Source organism: Barbatula barbatula (assembly GCF_947034865.1).
Source record: "Barbatula barbatula genome assembly, chromosome: 3".
NCBI lineage: Eukaryota > Metazoa > Chordata > Actinopteri > Cypriniformes > Nemacheilidae > Barbatula > Barbatula barbatula.
Genome location: NC_136764.1, coordinates 9818652 through 9843402, shown reverse-complemented (window position 1 = coordinate 9843402; position 24751 = coordinate 9818652). Strand labels below are relative to the sequence as shown.

The following is a 24751-nucleotide window of genomic DNA, read 5'->3' as shown; positions in this document are numbered from 1 at the left end:
ACAGCCGCACACCTTCCATTGAAGTGATGAGAATAACAGTAGATGCTAATTAAAATGTCATCGAAACGTACTTATGTTATGCGTCTGGTGCAGAGAAACGCAAAAAGAAGAAAACCGATGAAGAAAACCGATCACAGGATAAAGGTAAGGCATTTTTATGTGGGTGGAGGGGTAGCTACACATGACGTGATGCAAACTTTTAGTTAGAAGTTAGTGTGCTACTTTTGTCATGCTGGGTAGCTCAGCTAGCCTCAGATAAATTTGAGCTACCTCAGCTAACGGGCTATGATTGTTTGTTTGTATGAAAATAAAGTCTGCTTTATCCAGAGTTTGCTTTACAAAAAGGCTCAAATAAATGTGTCTCAAGCATAGACATGTACTATTTTATAAATAAAACCAATTATTATCAGACTGATTATTGTTACTTTTAGTATAGTAGTCGTAGCAGTATAGCTGCTATATTATTCAGATAGATTATTCATAATTATTTGCTCTATTGTATTTGTATTTACTGTGGTTTGCTTACTGGACAAATCTGCTGACTTAGCTGAATTAGCCTTGCCAAATTTATTAGAATATATATTGTGACAATGTAGTTCACTAATTTGAACAAACATGAACATTTAAAGTGTCTTGTACTGCATAGGACTGCTAGTTGTCCACTTTGTAATGCACTGCAAGATATATGCAAACATATTCCCTTCATATCATATGGTGCTCATCACTCATTTACCGTCATGTTAACAGTACTTAAATTATCATGTACTAATGTTTAAACTAAGTTTTACTTTATTATGAATTAATGATGCTTTTACTTATTATTATGAATAATCATGAAAAACATGTGTTTATTATTGTCAGAATCAGAAGAGCTTTATTGCCAGGTGTGCTTGCCACGCGATTTTCTTTGGTGTTGAAAGTTGCTAGTACACACATTCAACACAATGACAAGACAAATTATAATAAAGATTTACAGTTTCAAAATATTTAAAACAATTGCATATATAAAATAAGAATAATGTACAGAAAATGGGAACAAAATGCTGCATTGTCACAGAATATATGAAACAGGAAGGAATCTGAACCAGATCGGGGCCCCCAAATAGGATCTTGCTTAGGGCCAAACAGCTAGAAACGGCCCTGGCCTGCACTCAGCTGTTTCGGAAAGGTTTTTTATAAGTCTGGATCTCTGTTTGAAACATGGATCCTAAGGTTTTATTGGCCATACTCCTGGAAGAGCACGCCCAATAATGAACCAGAGAGCGAGCGGAAAAGCACGCCCCGTGTTTCCTTCCCGGAGAAGCCGCGGTGAGCACCGCGTGTATAGTGTATTGTAGTTATTTTAGGTATAGAGCAAATAATGGCACCTAAGAGGTGTGTTTTTGGATATGTCGTTTTTATAATTTTTTTTATAAGTTTTTCATCCATAAAAACAAAATAGCACATTCAAAACCCTCATATATTACGTCCGCCATGCTGATTTTGTTTTTTATTTTAAAACCATAACATATAAGAACACAGCTCCACCCATTGGAATGCCCCCGGGAGGCCGGCTTCGGAAATAATCTTAGTGTTTAGTTTCTCATTTTCAGAAGACAGATACAGTTATCTGTCTTCTGTAAATGTGAGAAAACGTAACACTTTTAAAAAGATACAATGTTGCTAATTCTGTATGGGTAAGGCTAAGATCAAATGTATTTAAGATAAATTTAATAAGATATATTAAAAACCCTATATTAAACTTAAAATCTTCGTTTCTGCATATGTCATGTAATGCAAATGGGTGCCATGGCAACCATGTATTGTACTTGAGAAGCAGGTGAGTTTTTCTTTGTTTAGAAATGCTGTATATTAATGCATCAGGAATTTTGTTTTACATACCACCTCAGGACACGTGAGGCATAAAGAAATGAAATGAAATGAAATGCTTTCTTTGAAATACTGAACAAACAGGTTCCCACATACGTTTCAGAAAAATACCTTTTCTTCAAATAACAGCTCTTCATGGTTACAAAACAGATAAATTGTTTAAATTCACAAAAAAAAAGTTTAAAACAAATAACGAATAAAAAAATAAGATTCAATGGACAGACATACAGCTAAAATACAAAAATACAAAAAATCCATTAAATTCATATCAGGAAATATTATATTAATGTGAAGGTTGTCTGTTTAGGAGTTTAACTGTCATGATTCTGCCGCATCATGTCATGTTTCTCTTGATTTAGTGGCAGGATCATAACAAAACCTCATGTTTAAGGTCTCGTGTCTGTTCCCATCCTCTCGTTACCTCGTTATTGATTAATTTCCTACACCTGTTCCCCTCTTGATTTGCTTCCTTATTTAATGCCCTTGTGTCTTCTGTCTTGTGCTGGTTCTTTGTGATTTGTGTGGGGGAGGTTACGTGTCTAGTCTAGTCTAGTCTAGTCTAGTCTAGTCTAGTCTAGTCTAGTCTAGTCTAGTCTAGTCTAGTCTAGTCTAGTCTAGTCTAGTCTAGTCTAGTCTAGTCTAGTCTAGTCTAGTCTAGTCTAGTCTAGTCTAGTCTAGTCGTTTATAGTTTATTTTAGTCTTGTTTAAGTGTAGGTAGTTTTAGTCCTGTCTTAGTGTACCCATGTTATGTTACCCCCACATGGGTCTTTGTTTTATTATTTATTAAATATTTGTTAACCCCTTACCCGCTGTCTGCACCTTGGTCCTCTCTCCTTGTCTCACCACTCGAGAACCATGACATTTAACTGCTTGTAGGAGTCATTTCATAATATAATAATATGGGTTATGATGCTAATTATTTTAAAACAGATGCAGACACGTGATAAAGGGTGATAAAACCAATACTGTTTGGCAATTTTACACAGTTACAGGAAATGTAACTAATTTCAAGAATCGTATTGCGTTATCTTGCCATCAATGCTTGTTCGTTTTCTGGTTTTGTTTTCTCCACACAAGTGGCTGTCAAATCTGGGCGTGTCTCTAGGTGGTGTGTATTTAAACTCTGCCAGTGCAGAGCCCAGGTTCATTAGCATTGTTTTGAGATTGCAAAATTCTCAACATGGTCATAACGAAACTATTGTTATTTGTGGCCTGTGTCTGCATTCGCTCTACTGCTGGGCATGAATTCTTCTCATCAACAGGTACATGATGTTTCTTTAATACTACAACTCATTTATTTAGATTTTTGTCCATCGTAAATATTATAAAAAAAAATTTTAATCTCTTTTAACTCTTTTTGCTTAGTCCATATTTGTTTATTTATCTTTGCTCATATTTTTTTTCTTATCAGTAGATTAATTTATATTATAACTTTTGACTAAATCAAGTATAGTAAACAGAATAAAACGTATTTTTAAGTTACATGTAGAAGAGGGAGGTCATGTAAATGTAAAATTATCTCTCTCTGTAATTACTTAATATATAGTCTACATTTTAAACACTGCAGTCAAATGTTTTGAAACACTTTACTGAATTGTTTCCGATAATCCTAAAAAACGTTTAATCTCAAAATGTATGCCTAAATGTTTAAAATTACTTTTGTAGACCAAAATATAATTGTGCGTATTTTTCAGTATATCTTTTTTATTTAATGTTTAGGAGAAAAAGCAGCCAAATGCTCTCAATACTCTTTTAAAGTGCCAGGCCTGAACTTTATGTTCTGTTAGTATTATGTTTGTGTGGCCGGCAGTCAACCGTGAGGGAGCTGCCAGCATTTTACTTTCGGTTCATTATATTGAAAGTGGTTTGACGTTCGCCGGTTCCCGCCTCCTTCATTCCTTACATGGAACTTTGCTACATATAGGTTTGATTTTTATATGCCAAAAAAATTCCACACTTACAGTTGTGCTACTCAATTGTTTCGATGAATTTCATTTAATTCTAAAAATATTAATAAAGACGGAATAAGTGTTTCAAAACTATTGAGTGGTAGTGTATACACAGTAATACATTTTCCTATGCTTTTTTTGCAAGAAATATGCTTCTTTAGAATTAATTGTACTTGTAATTGTTTTTAAGATCAACTCATGCAGCTTGTAGAGGAGGAGAAAACCCTTCTGGTGCTCTTCAGGGGCTATATCATTGCTGAAGAAGATAATTTACAGATACTGAAGGGGTAAACCCTTATTCATTCGCTTGACTCTACATAACAACCCAATATAGAAGTACAGTTGAAAATGCAACATTTTTATAACCTGAAATTTTACATTAGTTGTAGATGTTAAGCAATTTGAAGCTACTACAAGAAGATAATTACAGCTATGCCATAGAATAAAATGTTTTGGTTCCCCACATAACCTTTTAGTCAAAGGTTCTTGAAAGAACCACTACTGTTTTACATTCTTAAATAACCTAATTCCACTACATAGAGTGAAACAAAGGTTCTTCATGGCAGCATACAGCCAAAAATGCCATCATGACCCTTTATTTTTAAGTGTAGGCCTATATTTTTTCAGATCAAGAATGATGTCTTTAAATAGTGTATCTTCATATTTCTTCAATGCAGCATTCTTAAGATTCTCACAGAACTCTCTGAGGACCCTGCGGAAACTATAAATGACCCTGCTTCAGCTTACAAACTCATCAAACGACTGAATTTTGAATGGTTAGCTATAGTTAAATCCACTCAAAAGAGTCAATACAAGGGTAAGATCTAAATATATTTATAGACATCTAATAAGCAAAAAGATGACAAGAATTTTAGCAATGTTTTTAAATATCTATGGTTTTGTTTTTGAAAATCTTGTAGACTTTCAGGAACTGTTGTTCTCCGATGAGCTGAAGATCCCATTGCAACGAGATTTGGAGGGAGCAGCTTTGGGGCTGATTAGACTACAAGAGATGTACAAACTGTACCCAGAGAACATCACAAGAGGTGAAATGTCTGCATTTCTACATCAGTGTCATTTCAGTGTAAAATATAGTTTGTGGTTCGCTCTTTTGATAACTCGACTGCAATTAATTTACAGATATGCCTTTCAGTGAGGATGAAGCCTACTATTTGGGGTTAGTCGCTTATAAGGAGGATAAATTCCAGCATGCCTTTCACTGGTTTCTGTACAGTCTGAAAAAATTCAACCATCCAGAATCCACATCTCCAATACAAAGTGTTACCAAGAAAGATTTGATGAAATACCTGGGATCTTCAGCATATCATTTTGGAAGTTTACATGTAGCAATCTACTTCTACCAGCAGCTTCTAAATCTGGGTGAGATCTACTATAGCCTGTGTTTTAAGAATTAATTTATTAAGAAATAACAGATATAAAATAAACAGGAGTGATATAATGTATGTTGTTTCCATTTAAGCATGGCTATGAATTTGGCTATTCTATTTATTCATGATGTTCAGTTATGTGATATTGGCTTACAACCGCAAACTTTTGTTTCAGAAAGAATTTGTCAAGGGTGCTGTCACTGCACTCTTGGAATGCCTTTCCATTAAATCGGAGAACCGAAAGAAACTGTTGAATGAAAATGATATTTGAGATTGTCAAAAATGTTAACTGAATTTCAATGAATTCATTTAAGTCCTATATTTACTGCTGACTATTGAACATCTATACCTCAGATCCGACTGATGAGGATGTTAATTATGAGCTGATGTTGTTCAGAAAACTTCGTCTTTATGCAACTTCAAACCCTGATATATTCAACCTGAATATGACGTCAAGGAACTCCTATGAGGCACTCTGCAGGGGAGAGGTTAAACAGAGGGTGAATTATCATATTTAAATCATTATTTAACATTACATTTTAAACTACAAATGTGAAGCAACTGTGTATGTTTAATTGTGATTGGAACTTTGATAACATGCAACTTCAATAACTGCATTAACTAATACATTAATACATTAACTAATCTACTGCACTGTAACTCTATTAACTGCATCTACTCATCTTCTGGACTGCAACCTATTAACTGCATTAACTTGTATACTGCACCGTAACTTTAATAACCACATTAACTCATCCACTGCACTGTAACTTCAACAACTGCATTAACTCAACTATTGCATTGCAACTTGCTAATGTCAATTATTTTTGCACACTTAAGTCACTTGCACTATTGTTTAGTCTGAATTATTATCTGTTCATATCCACCTGTACATTAATGTTCATAGTGTTAATGTTCATAGTATATAGTCATCTGTATATATTGTTCATAGTACATACCTACTATCATATTTTCATAAGAACATACCTACTGTCAAATATTTTCATAGTCGATGCATACTGTATAATATTTTCTCAATATTGTATTCTGTATTTATTCTAACTGTATATCCTGCACTTGTTTATAGCACTTCTGTTTAGACCTAAACTACATTTCGTTACACTGTACTTGTATATGTGTAATGACAATAAAGTTGAATCTAATCTAATCAAAGATATTTTAAAAATCAGACCTCCAGGAGGCAGAGGGCGCTGTCCTGTAGATACAGCACAGGTGGAGGAAACCCCAGACTGATTCTGGCACCACTGAAAGAGGAGATCGAATGGGATGCACCTCGAATCATCAGATATCATGACATAATATCACAAAATGAGATTGAGATCTTGAAGAATCTCTCTAGACCTTACGTGAATATCCACCACACAAAAAACTTGTGCACACAAAGATGTTTACATCTACGGTGTCGTGATTCTTATTGTATTGTACATTTGGCTATATGATGCATATGTATTTATATTTAATGGTTTATTTGTGTTTTATGATCCAGCTTGTTAGGTCTAAGACTGGTTTAGGCACAGTCTCAAATATCCGTATTTCTCAAAGGTAATAACTTCATGATGATTCCGAGTGCAGTACTTGGCATTATTGAAAGAGTTTAACTTATTAAATGAGGAAAATTCTCTTTTGGTTTTTAGTGTTTTTCTGGAAGAAGATGACCTTGTGGTTGTTCGTGTCAATCAGAGGATTGCAGACGCTACAGGACTGTCTATGGAAACCGCTGAAGCTCTGAATGTAGGCTTCAGTCTTATTAAAAACAACAACCGTTAGTAGCTAGCTAACCAATAACGTCACAGCATTGCTCTGCTCTGGACTTCCACATTTGTATGCTATTGTATAATCGTGCATAATCATTTTTTAGGTTCAGAATTATGGGATCGGAGGCAGATATGAACCACATTATGACGCAGGGGTAAGATCAATATGCTCAAATTGTAGTTATTTACATCTTTATATATTGACCAAACTATTAAAAGTCAACCTTTAAACAATTATCTCACAGGATGATCAGAATGAAAGGATTGCTACATTTCTAATTTATGTAAGTTGAGGCTAGTGCAGCTCTCTGAAAATTGGGTAACCGCCATATTTTCAGTGTTTAACAATTCATTTAACCAACTGATGATGTGCCTCTCCAGATGGAAGATGTGGAGATAGGAGGCGCCACTGTGTTTCCTAAAGTTGGAGTTGCACTGCAACCCATCAAGGTGAACCCTTACTGTACGTGTGTTACTATCAATGCTGTAAAATTATCACTCTAAAATCATTTCCATGCACCTGCAGGGTACAGCTGTGTTTTGGTACAACCTTCACAAGAATGGTGTTGTGGATTTGAGAACAGAGCATGCTGGATGCCCTGTCTTAATGGGCAATAAATGGGGTAGGTTTTGATACCTTAAATCTGAAATAATTTCGTATTAACAGATGAATAAAGTCATGTGAAACATATATCTTAATATGTCCATGTAATAGTGTTTGTTTTGTTTGAGGAAAAATAGTTAACCGAGCTGAGGCAAAAGCACTTTTGATCATCGCTTTGTGTAAATTTTAAATTCAATGTTTTTTGTGCTTTTTAGTGGCTAACAAATGGATCCACGAGTTTGGCCAAGAATTTACAAGACCCTGTTCTTTGTCAGAATGGGAGTAAAAACACATTACAGCAGGACCTGTAGCCCTTTTTTAATGTATGCGTTTCTAATGTTAAATATAGTCAAATTATTTCTTAACAGTATGGTATGCCGCATATCTGTTATATATACAACTGTAATACTGAATATGTAATTAATTATTTTACTGATATTATTTAATGTGGTTTAAGATGAGATTTTTCATTTTAAGTGTTATAAAGGTCCAGCGTGTAATTGTTTGGGAGTGTCTATTGACAGAAATGCCATATAACATACATAACTATGTATACAGAAGTGTATAAAGACCTTAAATAATGAAGCGTTATGTTTTTATTACCTTAGAATGAACTATTTCTATCTACATACACCTCGGGTCCCCTTGCATGGATTTGTTTCAGTAACCCTAAATGGACAAACTGTGTCTACAGAGTGTGTTTCATATAATGTTATTTCCTTCAGCAAAGAAGCGAAAACGTGACACAATCTTAGTCCTGTGTCGCCCACCTAGTGCTCTGAAAGGGAGGGGAGAGTACTGGAGTGAGCCGTAGCTTGCAATTCGCAACCTCACAGCTAGATACAGCTTAAATCTCCACATTGCTCATTTATTGTTTAGAAAATATTTTTCAGATATATTTATTAGTTAATCTCTTGTGTCAACAGTGTCAAACATATAAAGTGCTATACTTTCAACCTGCCAAACCTGCTAACAAAAATACCATCAATAATAATAAAACTGTTTTCTTCAGCTAAGTGGTCTCTTCTGCATTTTTGGTTGTTTCCTTGACTCTGTCTTGTCGTGATCCAATGACTCTGTTGTGAGGCCACCCTGTGCTACTTTTAACTGGCAAGTGATTGAAGGTTTGGGTCAATTGTACAGTGGGGTTGACCGGTGACAGGCAGGAGAACTCGGGTAGGTTAGTCCCTGAGTGAGACGGCCCTGAAAAAAGGGGAAACTGCCTCTGGATTGGATGTGCCTGGGGAAAGGGGAGAGGTTTTGGGAAGCAGTAGGGGAGCAGAAGGGGATGAGAAATTGACTGCACAGCTGCCGAAAGAGAACACGTACACAAACATGCAAACAGAAGAAAACAGAGAAAGTTTTATTTTTTTAATATTATTAGCCCAAAACAGTACTGGCATCCCTCAAATGTATTTGTATATGTTTTTAAACTTCAGCAATGGCACTCTTACCCATGTCAACCGAAGGCTTGTTGGATGAATAATGATATGAAAACATCGAGAATGGGACAGGTGCTGAAATCTGGAGAAAAGATGCAGAATAATATTATAAAGTAAAGCACTAGCTTGTTCATTTGATAATAAAATATACACTTTCACATACCTGTGGGCAGGTTGGAAGACCTGGATAATTCACTAAGATTAGTTTGCTGAAGTTAAACTTATAGGTAAAACGTTTACCTTTGGTCTTGTGCAAAATTAGCTTATTATAGTAATACCTGGTGAAAAAATAGACAAATTGTCGGTCTTTATACAAAGAGTAAATGAAAAAAACATGTATGTATATAGACTGATATCTGTTGCATGAACCTTAAAGCTCTGCTGAGTTTGTCATAATTCATGTGCGGTTTGCCCTTCCTCTCCCCCCACAGTTTAGCCAATCTCTCCGGATCTCTGATCACAAACTCCCCCCACTCGCTGCCCCATGTGATAGCTCCGCCCTCACCACGCCCCAGCAGCTCTAATAGGAAGTGCCATAATTGCACCTGCCGGGAACCAGGAGACCAAGCTGGTTTATATGCCCATTCAGGGAACAACACTGCTGAGAGAAGCAAGGACACTGAATGTTATATAGCACAAGAAGGATTGCTTGACAAATGTATACAATAAAAACAATGTAGTGTGATGATGGGCTGTAAAAACATATTTTAATATGCAAACAATTTAGTCCAAGAGATGGAGATCCATGAACAGTACCTATCACATTTTGCTTGTAAGACAAACTCTACATTCTTAAAAATAAAGGTGAGAAAGTACTTCTTTGTATTGTAAGCCATGAGTAGCATTTTGGTGTCCCAAAGAACATTTCATTCTATAAGGATCTTAAAGTAATCATTAAATTCACACCTTTACGTAGACCTAATTTTTTTGTGCAAAAAAAGATTCTGTGGAATGTTCCTTATGGAAACAAACAGTTAGACAAAGAACCTTTAAAACTATTTTTTTAGATGTAGACTACTTTTTTAAGTGTACTAACTTTTAAGATGTAGTCAAGCTTGCATTTTGTATTTTTAAAGGTGTAAGGAGACTTTGTTAGGAGTGTATACAACCTTTTGTATAAGGAGGGGACAGCACAAAGAATGGCTGTCAGTCATAAATGTATTGATGGAGCAATATTGTAAAATTCAGAATTCTATTTTTTCAAAGGCGTAATTATTTGTACAGTATTTCAAAAATACATTGTAGATGAGTGTAGTTAAAACAGTTACATACGAAGTGTTTTCAGCAAAGTAATATAACATGATTTAAGAGAAAATATATGAATATGTTCCTTTCTGTAACAGAACAGGACAAACATAAATACACACACTTACTTCTGCTCCAGTGTGTGGAGGGAAAATGACCCAGAGAAGAATTACAGTGGCATTCCATCTGTAGAGATATTAAGATATTAAGATAATTATCGTTATGACTATTATCCTAATTCATTTAAAGCTAAATTAAATCAGTAAATATATTAGACACTAATTTGGATATTTGAATCCAGCTTTGTTGAGGATGCGTGCAGATCCATTCGATAACTGTTGCTTTATTTGGTACAATTTCTCTAATTTACGGATTTCAAATAAAAATTGTTAAATTAACTCTTGAAACATTGTGCTTTTTCTCGTAAACATTTTTTCCACATGACGCATGATTATTGTTGTTGCATCCATCAAGTGATACTTAACATGACGTAAGAATCCTGTTATAAAATCTAATTTTCAAAATAAAAAGATATTAATATAATTAAATTCAATTCAATTTGATGTGTTTAAATTTACACCTTAAACTAAATTAACTAACGAAAAAACATAAACAAAACCATATCGTGGTTTATCAGCTCAACTACGTTGATCTAAATAACTATATGTAAAAAATAACTAGATAAATAAGAACTTTTACCTGTTCAGTAAAGATGCTCTGTTCTGGAAGAACGATGAGAAAACATCTGTAGCTTCTTCCTCAGTATTTATCTCCACCTTTTAGGACGCTCTCTCTCTTTCTCTTTCTCTGTCTCTCTTGCTCTCTCTCTCTCTCTCTCTTCGAACCAAACTGAAACGCCTGATACCCACGCTTTCCTTTTATCAGGGGGATGTTTTGGATGTGCATGAGGATTTGGTACTTTTAACTAAGAGGGGGGCGGGGGAGTGCGCATTCTCAAAGAGACTATATTTTATTTTAAACAATGACTAAATCCCTAATAAATAAAGACTTTAAATAAATAAATTATATTTACAATCGTTAATAACACATTTACATTTATGCATTTGGCAGACGCTTTTATCCAAAGCTACTTACATTGCATTACATTGCATTATATTACATAGGTATCTGCAATCGAACCCAGAACCTTGCGTTTAAATGTTATTTGTTCATAGCCTTAACTCTGTCATTGTCATTTTTCTTTAGAATATACCTGTATTTGTTCTGTTTTAATAATCATATCCTCATGAAAATCAATTTGACTTCATTCTTAAATTTAATCATCATCAGCATCATTATCAAATAATAATTTTACGTTATTTCACTGTTTTGACAGGGTTTATTCTGAAGAGTAATTCAAGCATTTTTTACTTTAGTGGCGAAACTTACTTTATCTCATCCTGTCTTCCTGCACACATACACTCACACAAACTGCAGTGTGTCAGGCGACACCGGAGGCTTTTAATTCCAGTGTACACACAAATTCTGCACCAGACAGACATCAATAATTCATGTTGTTAATTGAGTTGAGTGTCTTACTTTGAGCCGGTCACTCTCACTTGTACCTTGTTAATAGAATAACAAAGTCAGATTTAATATATGTCAAAATATGACTTGATGAATTTGAGGTGGTCCTCCTCTCAAGTTAAAAATGTCCCATAGTGCGAAATCATAATTTACTCTGTCAACAGGTTTGTTTGAAAATATCATTGGTCTGAAAGCAATGTAAGTCTATGAGATGAGCTCACTCATTTAGTGAAACAAGCATGTGTATCTGGATTAGGTGGTCTAAAATAATTGTTTGTTTTGAAGTGGACGATGCAAAAGCTCCTTACAGGCCTTCCTCGCCAGTTCATCTGATCCCTGCACTCACACCGCCCTCCTCATCCACATCTCCATCTCTCTTGTCCCTCTATCCCTTTAGCATCCGCTTATTCCTGTTCACGCTGAGAGCGGATTTTCAGTTTTAAAAGTGTGAGTGTGTTAAACAAGCAAGACAGAGAACGCTGTGTGTGTGTGCGTAAGGTCACAGTACACATCTTTAAGGATGAATCCTGTTATACGTTGGGATAAGAGGCTCTGCTGTGTTTGTGCAAACTCAGTAAACCTTAGATCGCAATAATTCCATGGGGAACTAACTCTGTCCCTTGAGACACGGAGATTTTAAACAGTCTTTATCACTAAACCATTGTTCATTTGCATATCTTGAATTGTTTTCTTCCTTATAAAGGATTGGTACTTTGTAATGTCATAAGAATTATTTTGTATTTCATTGCAAATTGTCTTATTTCATTATTATCATTATATTATAGGGCGTTTTGCTTTTATTCCGATATTTCACTTGTGTATTTATTTGAACTTTTGTCAGTCAAATAGATCATCGTTTTCATCACGTTTGAAATGAACAAAATACTATGCAAAGTAGAACATGCATTAAGGTATATTAGCTAGCTAGTTTATTGCTGCATCATCAAAACATTTGTATTACAACGACTGTATCCATTTTACATTCAACTGGCCAATTATGACAGGCACCAAGAACAATGTAAATAAATAAATATAAGTGACTATCTTTAGTGGTTTGCTATGCTAAATACTTCACATATTTCATAAACATTAACTCTATATTTGACTTTGTTACACAGTTAAATAACTATAGTTTTTTTATCAGACTTAATTTGATAAAAAATCTGCCAATATTGGCACATTTGTAATTTTGCTACATTTTGACATTGACAATTTTTTACCATGAAGCGCACATATTTTTTCTATGTAAAAGTGTACATTTGTGCAAGAGTTAATAGTTCTGAGAAGTTTCTGTGGTCATTACCTGATTTTCATTTAGAAGCCTGAAATCTCTTTCTTTCTCTTCCATTAACGCTGACAAATCTCTCTCTCTCTCTCTCCCTGCCTGGCTCAAGGGAGCTGTGGTTTCTAAAAGGTTTCTGTATGTTTCCCATGCCTCTATCTGTCTTTGTCGAGGAAAATAATATATCCGCTGGAAACAAGAGACAAATGGCCAGAGACTTTAAGTGGAAAAGTGCCAAAATAACTGTACGTGCAAGTGGGTGCGATGATGCAAACATTCATGTGAATGAAACAAGTCATAATGTTTTCACTCTTTATAGCTTCATCATCATTTACATCATGTGTATTCATAATCTCAATTGTAAACAAATTCAGAGACCTTTATTACTGGCCTTCTGCTTTTTATAAATAACATCTTGACCTCTTGTTTGAATTTCAGACATCCAAACCTGACATTTCTCTCACAGCAGAACACAGAATCGGATTCTCGAGTCCTGTTTTGCAATTGGGCTCTTTTTTACTCACTTCCAGCCCAATTACGAGGAATATTTCTTGAATAAAATGTAAGATGAACACAGGTGATCTGTAATGGCAAGATTAGCACAATATCTGAAAGTCTCTTTAGATGCGTACGGACATCGGAGAACAAATCTACACAAACTCTGAATTCTGAGAGAAAGTGGATCTTGGAGTCTAGAATCCAAAGATATCGGCAGATTAATCTCATTTATAGAATTGAATCAGAGTTATACATCATCAACCTCACAGATCTTAATTTTGGACAAACATGAGACTTAAGGTAAATTAGCTCTTTGCCTACAAAGGAACAGAAATGAGAGCTTGTTTTCTGAAGTTGAAATTCACATGTTATGTTGAAAATTTCCTGTTCATTGTCAACCAGTGATCTGTGATTTTCAGTAGTGATTTCCAAATTAAATAAGACATAAAAAGATTAATCACAGCTTGGTAAAGCTACAGTGCAACTGTTCTGTCATTCATGAAATAAACAACACATATTTACAAACCAAACTCACAATTATAAAAAATACTGTTTTAACATTCACAACTAAAGACAAAAGAGGGGAAGAGAGTTAGTGTTTGGGCATACACTTTAGATTTGTGTTTATGAAAATCCAGTTTTATAAATATCAGATTATTTTCTGTAGATCCACATTTATAGAAGACATGGGCATCCTTGCAGAATGTGATGGTGTGTAAAATCGTGGAGGAAGTTTTGAAATGGCGCCATCTAGTGGAGTTCAACCTGTCTTGTCTTTTTTCGGTAAGGCTTCTAAATACACAAGTAGTGTGTGAGGGTCAATTTTGTTTCAAGGCTCCTACGTCAGAGAACACGTGTGTCAGTGTGTATGCATGCTTGTAGTGAATTTCCTTTAAGACAAACAGATTGTGTGTGCGTGTGTGTGAATGTAAAGGGAGCATTTGGAATCAGCTGCGGTAATGTAACCATGAACAACAAGTCAGTTCATGTTCACGGATGACACAAGACATCCAGAGAAAACCAGAATAAAAATAACTTTAAAATGCAAGAGAAGCTTTTTATCACGTTTCTCGACCCTGGATTTGACTTTTACTCTTCATTACTGCCTTCAAGAGTCGACTTTTTCTTGCTCTCTCTCTATCTCTCTCTCTCTTTCACTTTCGACGCAGCCTTTATTTCACCCACCACCCCTCATCTCTCCCCCAGCAGCCTCTCTTGTCTCTTCCTCTCTCTCTATGTGAGGTTGTGGAGAGGTTGGCTGACCCGCATGCAGCTCCAGTAAAGTGCCCTGGCCAGCGTCATCACCACCAGCAATAGCACTGCCGCCCACGAGGCATAAATACCTCCGTACACCTGTGCCTGGGACCACGTCCCTGCCTACAAACACACAGGAAAACAGTTGTGTTATGATTAATTTCTGGAATGGTGGAATTGTTAAAAAACAGAACGGATATTTTTAAATCAATATTTCATGTAATAATGAAAATAAATTAATATACTGATTTATATATTTGTGACTTAGTTTGTCGCTGTCGTTCTGAAACCTCGTATTAAATATTTTCCTATAAATCATTATTTTTAATCACCTTTGTCACTGTGTTTTGCACACTAATACTAACTAATAAAAAGTATAAAAGTGAAAGTTCACCCAAGATCAAAATTCTGTCATCATTTATTCACACTCCTGTCATATCAAACCTGCATGAGTTTCTTTCTCACAAAAGAAGATATTTTGTAAATGTTGTTGACCGAACAGCGATTGCAGCCATTCACTTGCATTTGTTGTGTCCATACAATAGAAGTCAATGGCTGCCACCGCTGTTCGGTAATCAACATTCTTCAAAATTTCATCTTTTGAGGATAACCTATAAAGCATTGCATTAACTTTAAAATCTTGCTTTAAAAATCTTAACTTTAAAGGCCCTGCATGGTTTAGCTCTTCACGACTTGAGTGAATTTCTCTTGTATTACAGTCCTTCATTTGCACTACGCTCTCAGGCGTCCGGTCAGTTGCTAATACCTAGAATTTCAAAATCAAGTGCAGGCGTCAGATCCTTTTCCTATTTAGCGCCTAAACTTTGGAACAGTCTTCCCTGCACTGTCCGGGAGGCAGACACACTGTCAGTTTAAATCTAGACCAAAGACACATCTTTTTAATCTTGCATACACTGCACTACCATAATATAAATCCTATAATATAGGTTTAGGCTTCACTAGTTAGATAAACAGGAACCAGGAACACTTCCAAAAACAAATGATGTATTTGTTGCATCAAAGAGTGCAAAGAGTTATGTGCTGGTAGTTTATAGTCAAAAGAACAAAACATTCAGTAAGTTTTCCATTGATCAGTAAATACACTATCAAGTGCACACTTACAATCAGTCCGGCGGCTGAAATGCTAAACAGCAAGCACAGCAGGTAACACCACAGACTCCGCCTCCTTGGGTATCTTTGGCCAATCGAAGACCTGGTAATGAAAAATACAAACACTTGCAAAAAAAAGTTGGGGTTATGTTATCAAATAATAGTTTGTAAAGTTGTCTTGTTGACATGTAAGGTGTCCAGCCGTGACATACTCACACTTTTCTGCAATGAGGGCATCTGGCCAATGTCCTGTCAGTAAATTCCGTCCACTGAAAGGTTGAGAAAACAATTGAGCAGCTCATGTGAGCCAGCAACATAAAAAACACATATAGACCACAGTCTAATATTAACTGTAACTCTATAGTGAACTTGAGCTGAGTGGTTTAATGATGTCACTAATGTATACCAATGCAATGCGCTTCAGTAAAATATTGTGCGTTCATGTGTGGTGTGTTGTTGTATGTACCAAGAAAGTGTTGCTGCAATGTCCACAGGAAACTCTAGCTCCAGCTGGTTGTGGTTCTGGACTGGCTGGGCCTGGGTGGACTGGCCCCAAGTTTATGATCCTCTTACTGGTCGTTGGAAAAAGACACAAAGATTAGAAAAATAAATTAATCTGAAAAAAGATTCTTTCTCAATGGTTTCATTTGTTTGAATTTTTACGCATATAATTTTGTATTCTCTCACCAGTAGGGACGTGGGCAGGCGATCCTTTGGGATGTGACCTTGCAGATGAGCAGGCAGTTACAGGGGCATCGCACATATTTTTTCCCTGCCGGAGCATTCTTTATAGGCTGGAGAGGATGAAGGTTAACAAAATTAATGCTAAGTTAATGAGAGGAATCGAGAAACGAACAGAAATCGATAGTTAGCCAGTTTTGGTTTTCTCAAAGGTCACAGATTGTGCGGTCACTGTACAACAGGAAGTTGTGTGTTTCATTTCTCACATACAGGAAGATGTACAGTATGACATAAACTATCATTACAAATAATAAATAGAAAACAGAGCATTTAAAAATGTTAAAACAACAAAATAAGGGAAAAGATATGCAAATACATCAATGTAGTAAATATATAACAAATATATGTGCTCCATCCCAACTTACTGTTGCTTCATTGCAGACTCCACACTTGACCACATGTTGGTGGATTTTGCCCTCAACGCTGATAAGCGACTGGCACACCCTACAGCTGATGACCGGGGCACTGCCACTCTCTGGAGATGTCAGGGGGGAATATGGTGGAGGATTCTCACCCAATAACACAGGAGGCTGAGTCGAGCTCGGAAACGGAGGAAAACCTAAAAACAAAGAGGCGGACATTCCAAGCTATCAAAAACATGGTTCATTTCAAGTGTTTCATTCATACATCTGTCTGAATAACAGAACAGCAGCATCTGTAACCTATTTAGTTCAGTACAGATATAAGAAATGCTGGCTTGTAAATTGGAGAATATAACAAACACTGTAATTTGGGAAGGTGAAACGGTTCCCTGTTACCCAGGCCATTAGGATTAACAAGAAAATCAGATTTGGTCTCAAGATCTGCTGAAAGAAGCTTTATATAGAGACCGCAGGAATGCATGCTGTAACTAGTAAAGCAAATGTGTGTGAACAGGTTTAGTTGTGTTCATTTCATAGTTTAAATCTTATCTCACATGTTTTTGTGAGCGTTAGTTTTAGGGTTGAGGGATCGAAAAATCGCATAACCTGATATACAACAAATAGAAATAACGTTTCGTGTTTGGTTGTACTTCTGAAGGCCGAAAAACATTATACAAAAGACATTTCATGGCCATCGGTGGCCATCACTATAACATTTTGTTCATCATCATTTTTTAGTTTAGATCCAGACCACTCCTGGATCCATATCACAGTTAAAAACTGCTCTCATGAAAAAAACTGTAAGCACAACCCCCATTAGTTTATACATCTCCCTACAACACCAATAACACGCCCTTCAGTAACTTTCAATTGACCGCGCCCCCTGCTTGCAACGATTGGATGAGTATTCCTCATCCAATCATTTGGGGCTTCCTCATTCGCCTGAATGTCTGTCAGTCACGCGATGTGGGGGTGTAGCTCGCGATGGCGGATATGGCAGATTACAGTGTGTAATGCATAGAAAGGCTTATTTACCGGTATATGTGGACAGAATTTGAACAATGAACGACTTTGTACAAGCATACTCACATGACTATACTTAGAAAACTAGATCCTCTTACTTCGCATCAGCAATGAACAATAACCCATAACGGTAAAGGAGAATTAAACAGCAGCGATGTTCATTCACTTGCGGTACACTTGGCCTGCCCGCCTCTATAAATGACAGTGATCAATATTGCGCTGGTTATTCACAATTCTATCCAGACGTATCGCTATTACAACTGTATCAGCTGCAGTGGTCGCGCACTTCATCTGCCTCCCTGCTGTGAAATCATCCGTTCAGATCTTGCCTTCATTAAATTCAGCGTGTGAAACAAAACGAGATGAAACACACCGACGCGATGCCATAGATGCACAACCGTGCGTGTGCGCGCACGGGCCCGTGACAGCGCAGAAACGCTCCGCGCTCGATACTCACTCTGCGGCTTGTTCGGCGCACCGTGTGGAGCAACTCCAGGAGACAGTCCGCCGTTACCGGTGCCAAGTGCTCCATCACCAAGATCCGAAAGCAAAGGGGACCGCTCGCCGTCCGCCATACCGAGAGCGAGGCGAAATGAGGGGGAGCGGCGAAAGCGTATTGTTGTGCTACTGGTGAGCGAGCGTGGAGCTGGTCTGCGTCACTACGCTACGTCCGCTGCTGTGGCAACGCGTGTGCGCATCCGTGCGCCCAGGGGGGTGTATTGCATGATACCCATGAGCAATCGCGCACGACAGTAAATCCCATGTTGTTTATATTGTCACAAAAACTTTACATAGAAAAGTAAAACTTTACTTAGGGGCGCCGTTTGCCAAATGAAATGTGTACCAAAACACCCGATTCGCCAGATTTAAAGCTCAATCTAAACGTTTTATCTATATCAAAATCTTTAATGTAAATCTAAATCCTGAATTTTACACGTACAGTAAATGCAAAAGTCAAAAATCTAAATCTAAAATGTTGACTCTAAATGTTAAATCTAAATGTTTATCTCAACATTAGATTTAGATTTAACATTTAGATTTAGATTAAACATTAAGATTATGATGTGATTTTATATATATATGTAGTTGTATTTATATTTATGCATGTATATTAAGATATACATATAATATTTAGATGTAACTTTTGCATTTAGACTTAGATTTAAATGTAACATTATTCAGGATTTATATTTATATGAATTATTTAGATTTGGATTAAACATGTATCTTTAATATTTTTTATAGTATGTAACAAACATGATTCAACTTTTATTATTGATATTATTATTACAACCAAATTTGTATCACTGCATAACAGGACAATATTTCTTATCCAGGTAACTCTTCCAGCACAATCTCTGCAGAACTGAAAACATTGTAACAAAAAAAATATTTTCTTAAACAATTTATTATTCATTAAGGGCCATTTACAGGATTCAATATATCTAACGTCCTGTCAAAGAGGAACAGTAGGACAACACCTGTATTCCCAAAATTAAAAAAAGTAAAACATTTATTTTCCTTCCTGGCTGCTTCTGCTCTTCGTTCTCTATGAAGTCTCTCTCCTTCTCTATTATTCTCTCTTAGGCCAAGTTAATACAGTCCATCGGTCTGTTCATGGGCAGAGTGATCTCCAGTTCCTCTCTCTCTGTGATAAATCTGGCAGTCCCCTCCTGTTTGTGGACTGGGTGAGGCAGGTGAAGGCCTAACCTACTGTCAACACAAACACAGACAACATGTACAGTCCTTTTTAATGTATTCTCTATAGTGAGTGTTATACAGACGTGCTCAAATGTGTTGGTACCCCTCGACAACACAATTTCCTCTGAAATTACTGGAAACTGACAAAAGTAATTGGCATCCACCATTGTTTATTCATATTTAATAGAAATCAGACTTTGATTTTTACTCCACATAAAATAACAAATCAAAATGCCATAGACAAAAATGATGACTTTTAGAGGCAATCACTGCAAGCAAACGTTTTCTGTAGCTCTTAATGAGACTTCTGCACCTGTTAATAGGTAGTTTGACCCACTCTTCCTGAGCAAACTGCTCCAGCGGTCTCAGGTTTCTTCAGGTGCCTTCTCCAGAATGCAGGTTTCAACTGTTCGACAGGATTCAGATTTAGGACTAAAGGATAGAACTTCAGAATAGTCCAATATTTTGTTCTTATCCATTCTTGGGTGATTTTAGCTGTGTGTTTTGGGTCATTATCCTGTTCGAGGACCCATAACCTGCCACTGAGGCTTTCTGACACTGGGCTGTACGTTTCGCTCCAGAATGCCTTGATAGTCTTGAGATTTCATTGTGCGCTGCACAGATTCAAGGCATCCTGTGACTGATGCAGCAAAGCAACCCCAAAACATAACCGAGCCTCCGTGTTTCACTGTAGGTATGATGTTCACTTCTTTAAAAGCTTTATTTTTTATCTGTGAACATAGAGCTTATGTGACTTGCCAAAAAGCTCCGGTTTTGACTCATCTGTCCAAAGGACAACAAATTTGTTTGAAATATCACTATAATCCAATGATGTACTATCTTTCCTAAGGGGTACCAACAAATGTCCAGGCCATTTTAGAATATCTTTGTAGAATCAGCAATAATTCATCTCTTTCCACAGCTTCTTTGCTTTATTCTATGACATAAAAAAGGCATGCAAGTATACATGATAAAATAGCTTTTAGAATGTCATCACTCTTGAGGAGGAATGAAGCATTATTCCAATGAGCTGTAAGGGTACCAACAAATTTGAGCTCGTCTGTATTTTAGACAGACCTTTTTTACACAAGGAAGATGCATACTTACTACTTTGGCGTTCTCAGATCAAGAAATGTCTCCCTAACATCCAATACCAAATCAGAAACTTTCGTTCCAGGCAGTTTAACTTTTACCTGGGTGTGTGAAAGAAAGAGATTGTGAGATTACATTGAGATATCAATAGAGCTTTTGAAATGCAACAGCTTTCTATTTTGTATATACTGGCTTCATTGTGGATCCTACTATATCCAGGGCTACTGGCAAAATTCACACACAAAGGAAGATATTTGAAAGAATGTCAGTAACCAATGTCATCCCCCATTTACTCCCATAGTATTTGTTTTCCCTACTAAGGCTGTAAATGAGGGAAAAAATCAGTTTGGTTAGTGACATCCTTCCAAATATATTCCTATTTGTTTAGCAGAACAATTACATTTATACAGGTTTGGAACCACCTGATGGTGAGTAAATGATGACAGAATTTTCATTTTTGGGTGAACTGTCCCTTTAAGAGGCATCAAGGGACTCTCCATGCTCTGACTTTGGGTATTCCAAAACATTCTACTGTTTATTAAGAAATCTGTAAAGTGATGTGCAGGTTGAATTAATGTGACGTTTGTCTTTTGTGTGAATGAGTACCAGCATGCTCTCGCAGCACATGGACGAGGGGTCCTTTCGGCTCAGGCCAAGAAACAAATCTTCCGTTCCAACAGACTGTTTCAGCACAATCTCGTACCTAACATACAAACGCACACACAGTGCCAGAATCACTCATCACTTACTGTACACTTGGGACATACTGTATGTGACATGCATGTATTTTCTCTTACTCCGGCTGTGGCCGTGGATCAATGAGGTCATCAAAGTGTGACACCTCAGTTACTTCTTCTTCATCCCAGATGTCTTTGCTCTTCTTCTTCACGCGAGTAGTGTCATCTGAGCAGATATATATAACAAAATGTGTTTAGAGATCAGTGCTTATATATTTTAAGCTTTAAAAACTGTAACACTTCGAAAAGGTTGTAATTGTTAACATTAATATTAAGAAACAATGAACAATGCTGCACTTCTAAAGCATGTATTAATCTTATGCAGTTTCAGCCATTACTATTAGGTACATTTCGAAAATTAAAAGTTGAAACTGCTAACATAGTTCATACACAGTGACCTAACATGAACAACTGTAACTGGCATTAACTAACATTAACAAAGAATAATACATTCGAAAAACTATATTGTTGATTCTTGACAGACAAATGAAATAAAAAAGTACACTAAGCCTCTCTCTTCTCTCAACAGGTTGTGGTCTAGCTTCTGTCGAAACTAGTAACTTTGTATTAGCACCTATTGTAGGTCTACGGTTGCTCTTTTATGACATCCTGAACTCTTAAGTCGCTTTGGATAAAAGCGTCTGCTAAATGACTAAATGTAAAAAAGGTTATGTCACTAATGCATTAAATACAACCTTATTGAAGTGTTATCAAAACATAAACCAATACAAGGCAGAGATTGTCACAGTGTTCTTTGAACTGGTTCATTCTTTCAAACTAGTCTTAGTAGTTCTACTAATTTTTGTAAATATTTGTATAGTTTACTTTTAATTTATATATTATTTATATAAGTGTGAGGTGGTGTATTGGTACAGTGGTACTGTGTTTACAAAAATGTAATTTACAAGGTAAATACATTTATTGTACTTTTAAGGATACCAAGGTATTAGTATGTTACTATTTTTCATATCTAATATAAAGCACATTTACCGTTGTTGTCTGTTCGTGCAGGTTTAGGGGCGCCGATGTGTCCCGGGCCTATTCTCGCCATCGGCTTTAGTTTCTACGGAACAGTAGATTGAAAATATTTAGCCAGAAGACAACACACACGATGAGGAAAAAATATGTCTTTTGAAGCGCGTACCTTGAAATCTTCATCTTCCTCCGGTGGGTTTAGTAGTGCTGAAAGCGCGTGAAGATCCTGCACAGACGCGAGACTACTTTCCATCTCTGTATTTACACATAAAAAGTTTAATAAACAATTTAAAGGATTAGGCTACTCTCTCTAAGCGTCGGCAAGCTACTCTGGAGGACTCGTTTGTTGTTGCTATGGAGTTAATAGCAACCGTTGCTAAGAACGAAACAACCACAGACCCGACACGAGTTGTGTTTTAAAAATATGAAAATTATTATAAATGATATAACGTTTTTATACTCCTATATATTTATTGGACATGTTCGGGGATGTTTCGTGTACCCTGTATATTTGTATTTATAGATTAGCCCTATTCTCTTAATTGATTTGCTTTAAATATTTATTTAAACGAAATTATTTGGTTTGTAACATTTCACGTAGGCCTACGTTATTTATCTCTTAAAATCCTTCCTCCGAAAAGCAGTTAATCCACAGTGACATGCAGCAGAATGTTGCTATGTGTGTGTCACACATAACAGAAACACTAGATGGCGCAGTAATACCGTGCTGCAGTCTCGAGAATCGACTGTGTGCTTATAATGTATATTGGCATCGAACACAGATTAGCCAATTATAATCTAGAAATGTAAGTGGCCGTTTGTATGTAGGGTGGCCATACATCCGGATTTTGGCCGGACAGTCCGGATTTTAAGCCCCTTGTCCGGCGTCCGGCAGAGCCTCAAGCCGGACACTCATTTGTCCTCCTTTTCGGAGGAGTGCCTTGAATAAATACAAATACTGTGAACAAAAATTTTTTGCCTCTTCTGTTACACATAGGTCTACATCAAGATATGTCGTAGATCAAATTGTCTGGCAATGAATAGAGTGGGCTATTTCAGAATCACTGTATCATGATACCATAGATATGATAGACAAAATTGTATTGTGTTTGTGAGTACACCAGATGCAGTTATTCTTGCCTCACTAAATGCCGCAAAGTGTCCTCCTTTTTGGTGTTTTGGAAATGGCCACCCTATTTGTATGTGGGGTCTTATCCTACCCGTACAATGGTTACGACGCCCATTGTTTCCAAAAATGTAGGCCTACTGTAGAAGCACAATTGGGACAGACTTTCTGTTATGTTACTTAAAACGTGCTACTGTGTGTTCCTTACTAATATAGCTTCGCATGTGTGTGTGTGTGTGTTTGTGTGTGTTTGTATGTGATGTGTTGGAATGAGCAGGTTTACTGTGCCATTACACAACAGTGTTCGAGCCTTTAGCAGTAATTGGGGGGGATGTGATCTGTCACGCTGCATATCAGTATGTCTCGCTCCTTCTTTTTCTCTCTAGGCCTATGGCATTCTTTCTTTATCATACAGATCTCTTTTCAGACTCTCACCATATCTTCAGGTCTTTCTTTTGTCTCTTAGCCTTTCATCGTCTTTCCTTCATTTTATCTCTTGTACACTCATACTTTTTATAGTAATCCTTTCTTCCTGTGGCTGTCTGCCATTCTTAAGATTAAATTTTTTGGATAAAACTGAGTTGACAAGAGTCCGAGAACAACTCTGTGAATCTGCATTTGAGAACAAATATGTTTGAGCGGATGTGAATTGAAAACAATGTAGCTTATTGCTTATGTAGCCTAAGTCTGAATTGGAATTCGATTTTTAAAAGTCCCACTACATTTGATCGCTTAAAACTCTTCTTTAACCATTAAAATAGCATATGTAAAAAATGGACACAAGTCCATTCTTTGCGTTCTTGGAATTGAGAAATTACCATAGAGAATGTGAAGCTGACGTCTGCCCTATGTAGCAGTGGTGCCACCATCTAGGGAGGATAATACCCCACTGCTATTATTGTTGGGATATGTTACGTTATTTGTTTCGTTGGACTTATGGAGAAATCGAGGTTTTTCATGAACGACTCTTCGTAATGCTATTGCAGTTTTTAGCACAGCAAGACCGAACTACCATAGTTATATTTCCTAATAAAAAAAACGCACTAGCAGC

The 24751-nt window shown here is 36.5% G+C and overlaps 3 protein-coding genes across 3 annotated transcripts; 1 reads left to right on the top strand and 2 right to left on the bottom strand.

The window, feature by feature from the left end:
- Positions 1-3015: 3015 nt before the first annotated feature.
- On the top strand, positions 3016-8598 carry LOC306892681 (prolyl 4-hydroxylase subunit alpha-2). Its single transcript, XM_079453877.1, has 14 exons — positions 3016-3131; positions 4009-4105; positions 4496-4635; positions 4739-4864; positions 4959-5198; positions 5561-5706; positions 6397-6573; positions 6714-6769; positions 6862-6958; positions 7086-7136; positions 7227-7265; positions 7363-7431; positions 7508-7604; positions 7801-8598. Exons 1-14 carry the CDS (start codon positions 3050-3052, stop codon positions 7869-7871), a joined length of 1488 nt encoding a protein of 495 aa, XP_079310003.1. The 5' UTR covers positions 3016-3049; the 3' UTR covers positions 7872-8598.
- Positions 8599-12707: 4109 nt separating this feature from the next.
- Positions 12708-18813, bottom strand: pip4p1a (phosphatidylinositol-4,5-bisphosphate 4-phosphatase 1a). The gene is made up of 7 exons (XM_079452532.1): positions 18527-18813; positions 17050-17243; positions 16631-16737; positions 16410-16515; positions 16160-16212; positions 15956-16046; positions 12708-14956 (listed from the first exon to the last, which is right to left on the bottom strand). The coding sequence occupies exons 1-7, from the start codon at positions 18642-18644 to the stop codon at positions 14813-14815; spliced, it is 813 nt and encodes a 270-aa protein (XP_079308658.1). The 5' UTR covers positions 18645-18813; the 3' UTR covers positions 12708-14812.
- A 655-nt stretch (positions 18814-19468) lies between these two features.
- On the bottom strand, positions 19469-22827 carry dnaaf6 (dynein axonemal assembly factor 6; the record flags this gene model as incomplete). Its single annotated transcript, XM_079451666.1, has 6 exons — positions 19469-19782; positions 20878-20963; positions 21469-21565; positions 21660-21765; positions 22590-22662; positions 22744-22827. 6 exons carry the CDS (start codon positions 22825-22827, stop codon positions 19653-19655), a joined length of 576 nt encoding a protein of 191 aa, XP_079307792.1. The 3' UTR covers positions 19469-19652.
- Between the last annotated feature and the right edge of the window lie 1924 nt (positions 22828-24751).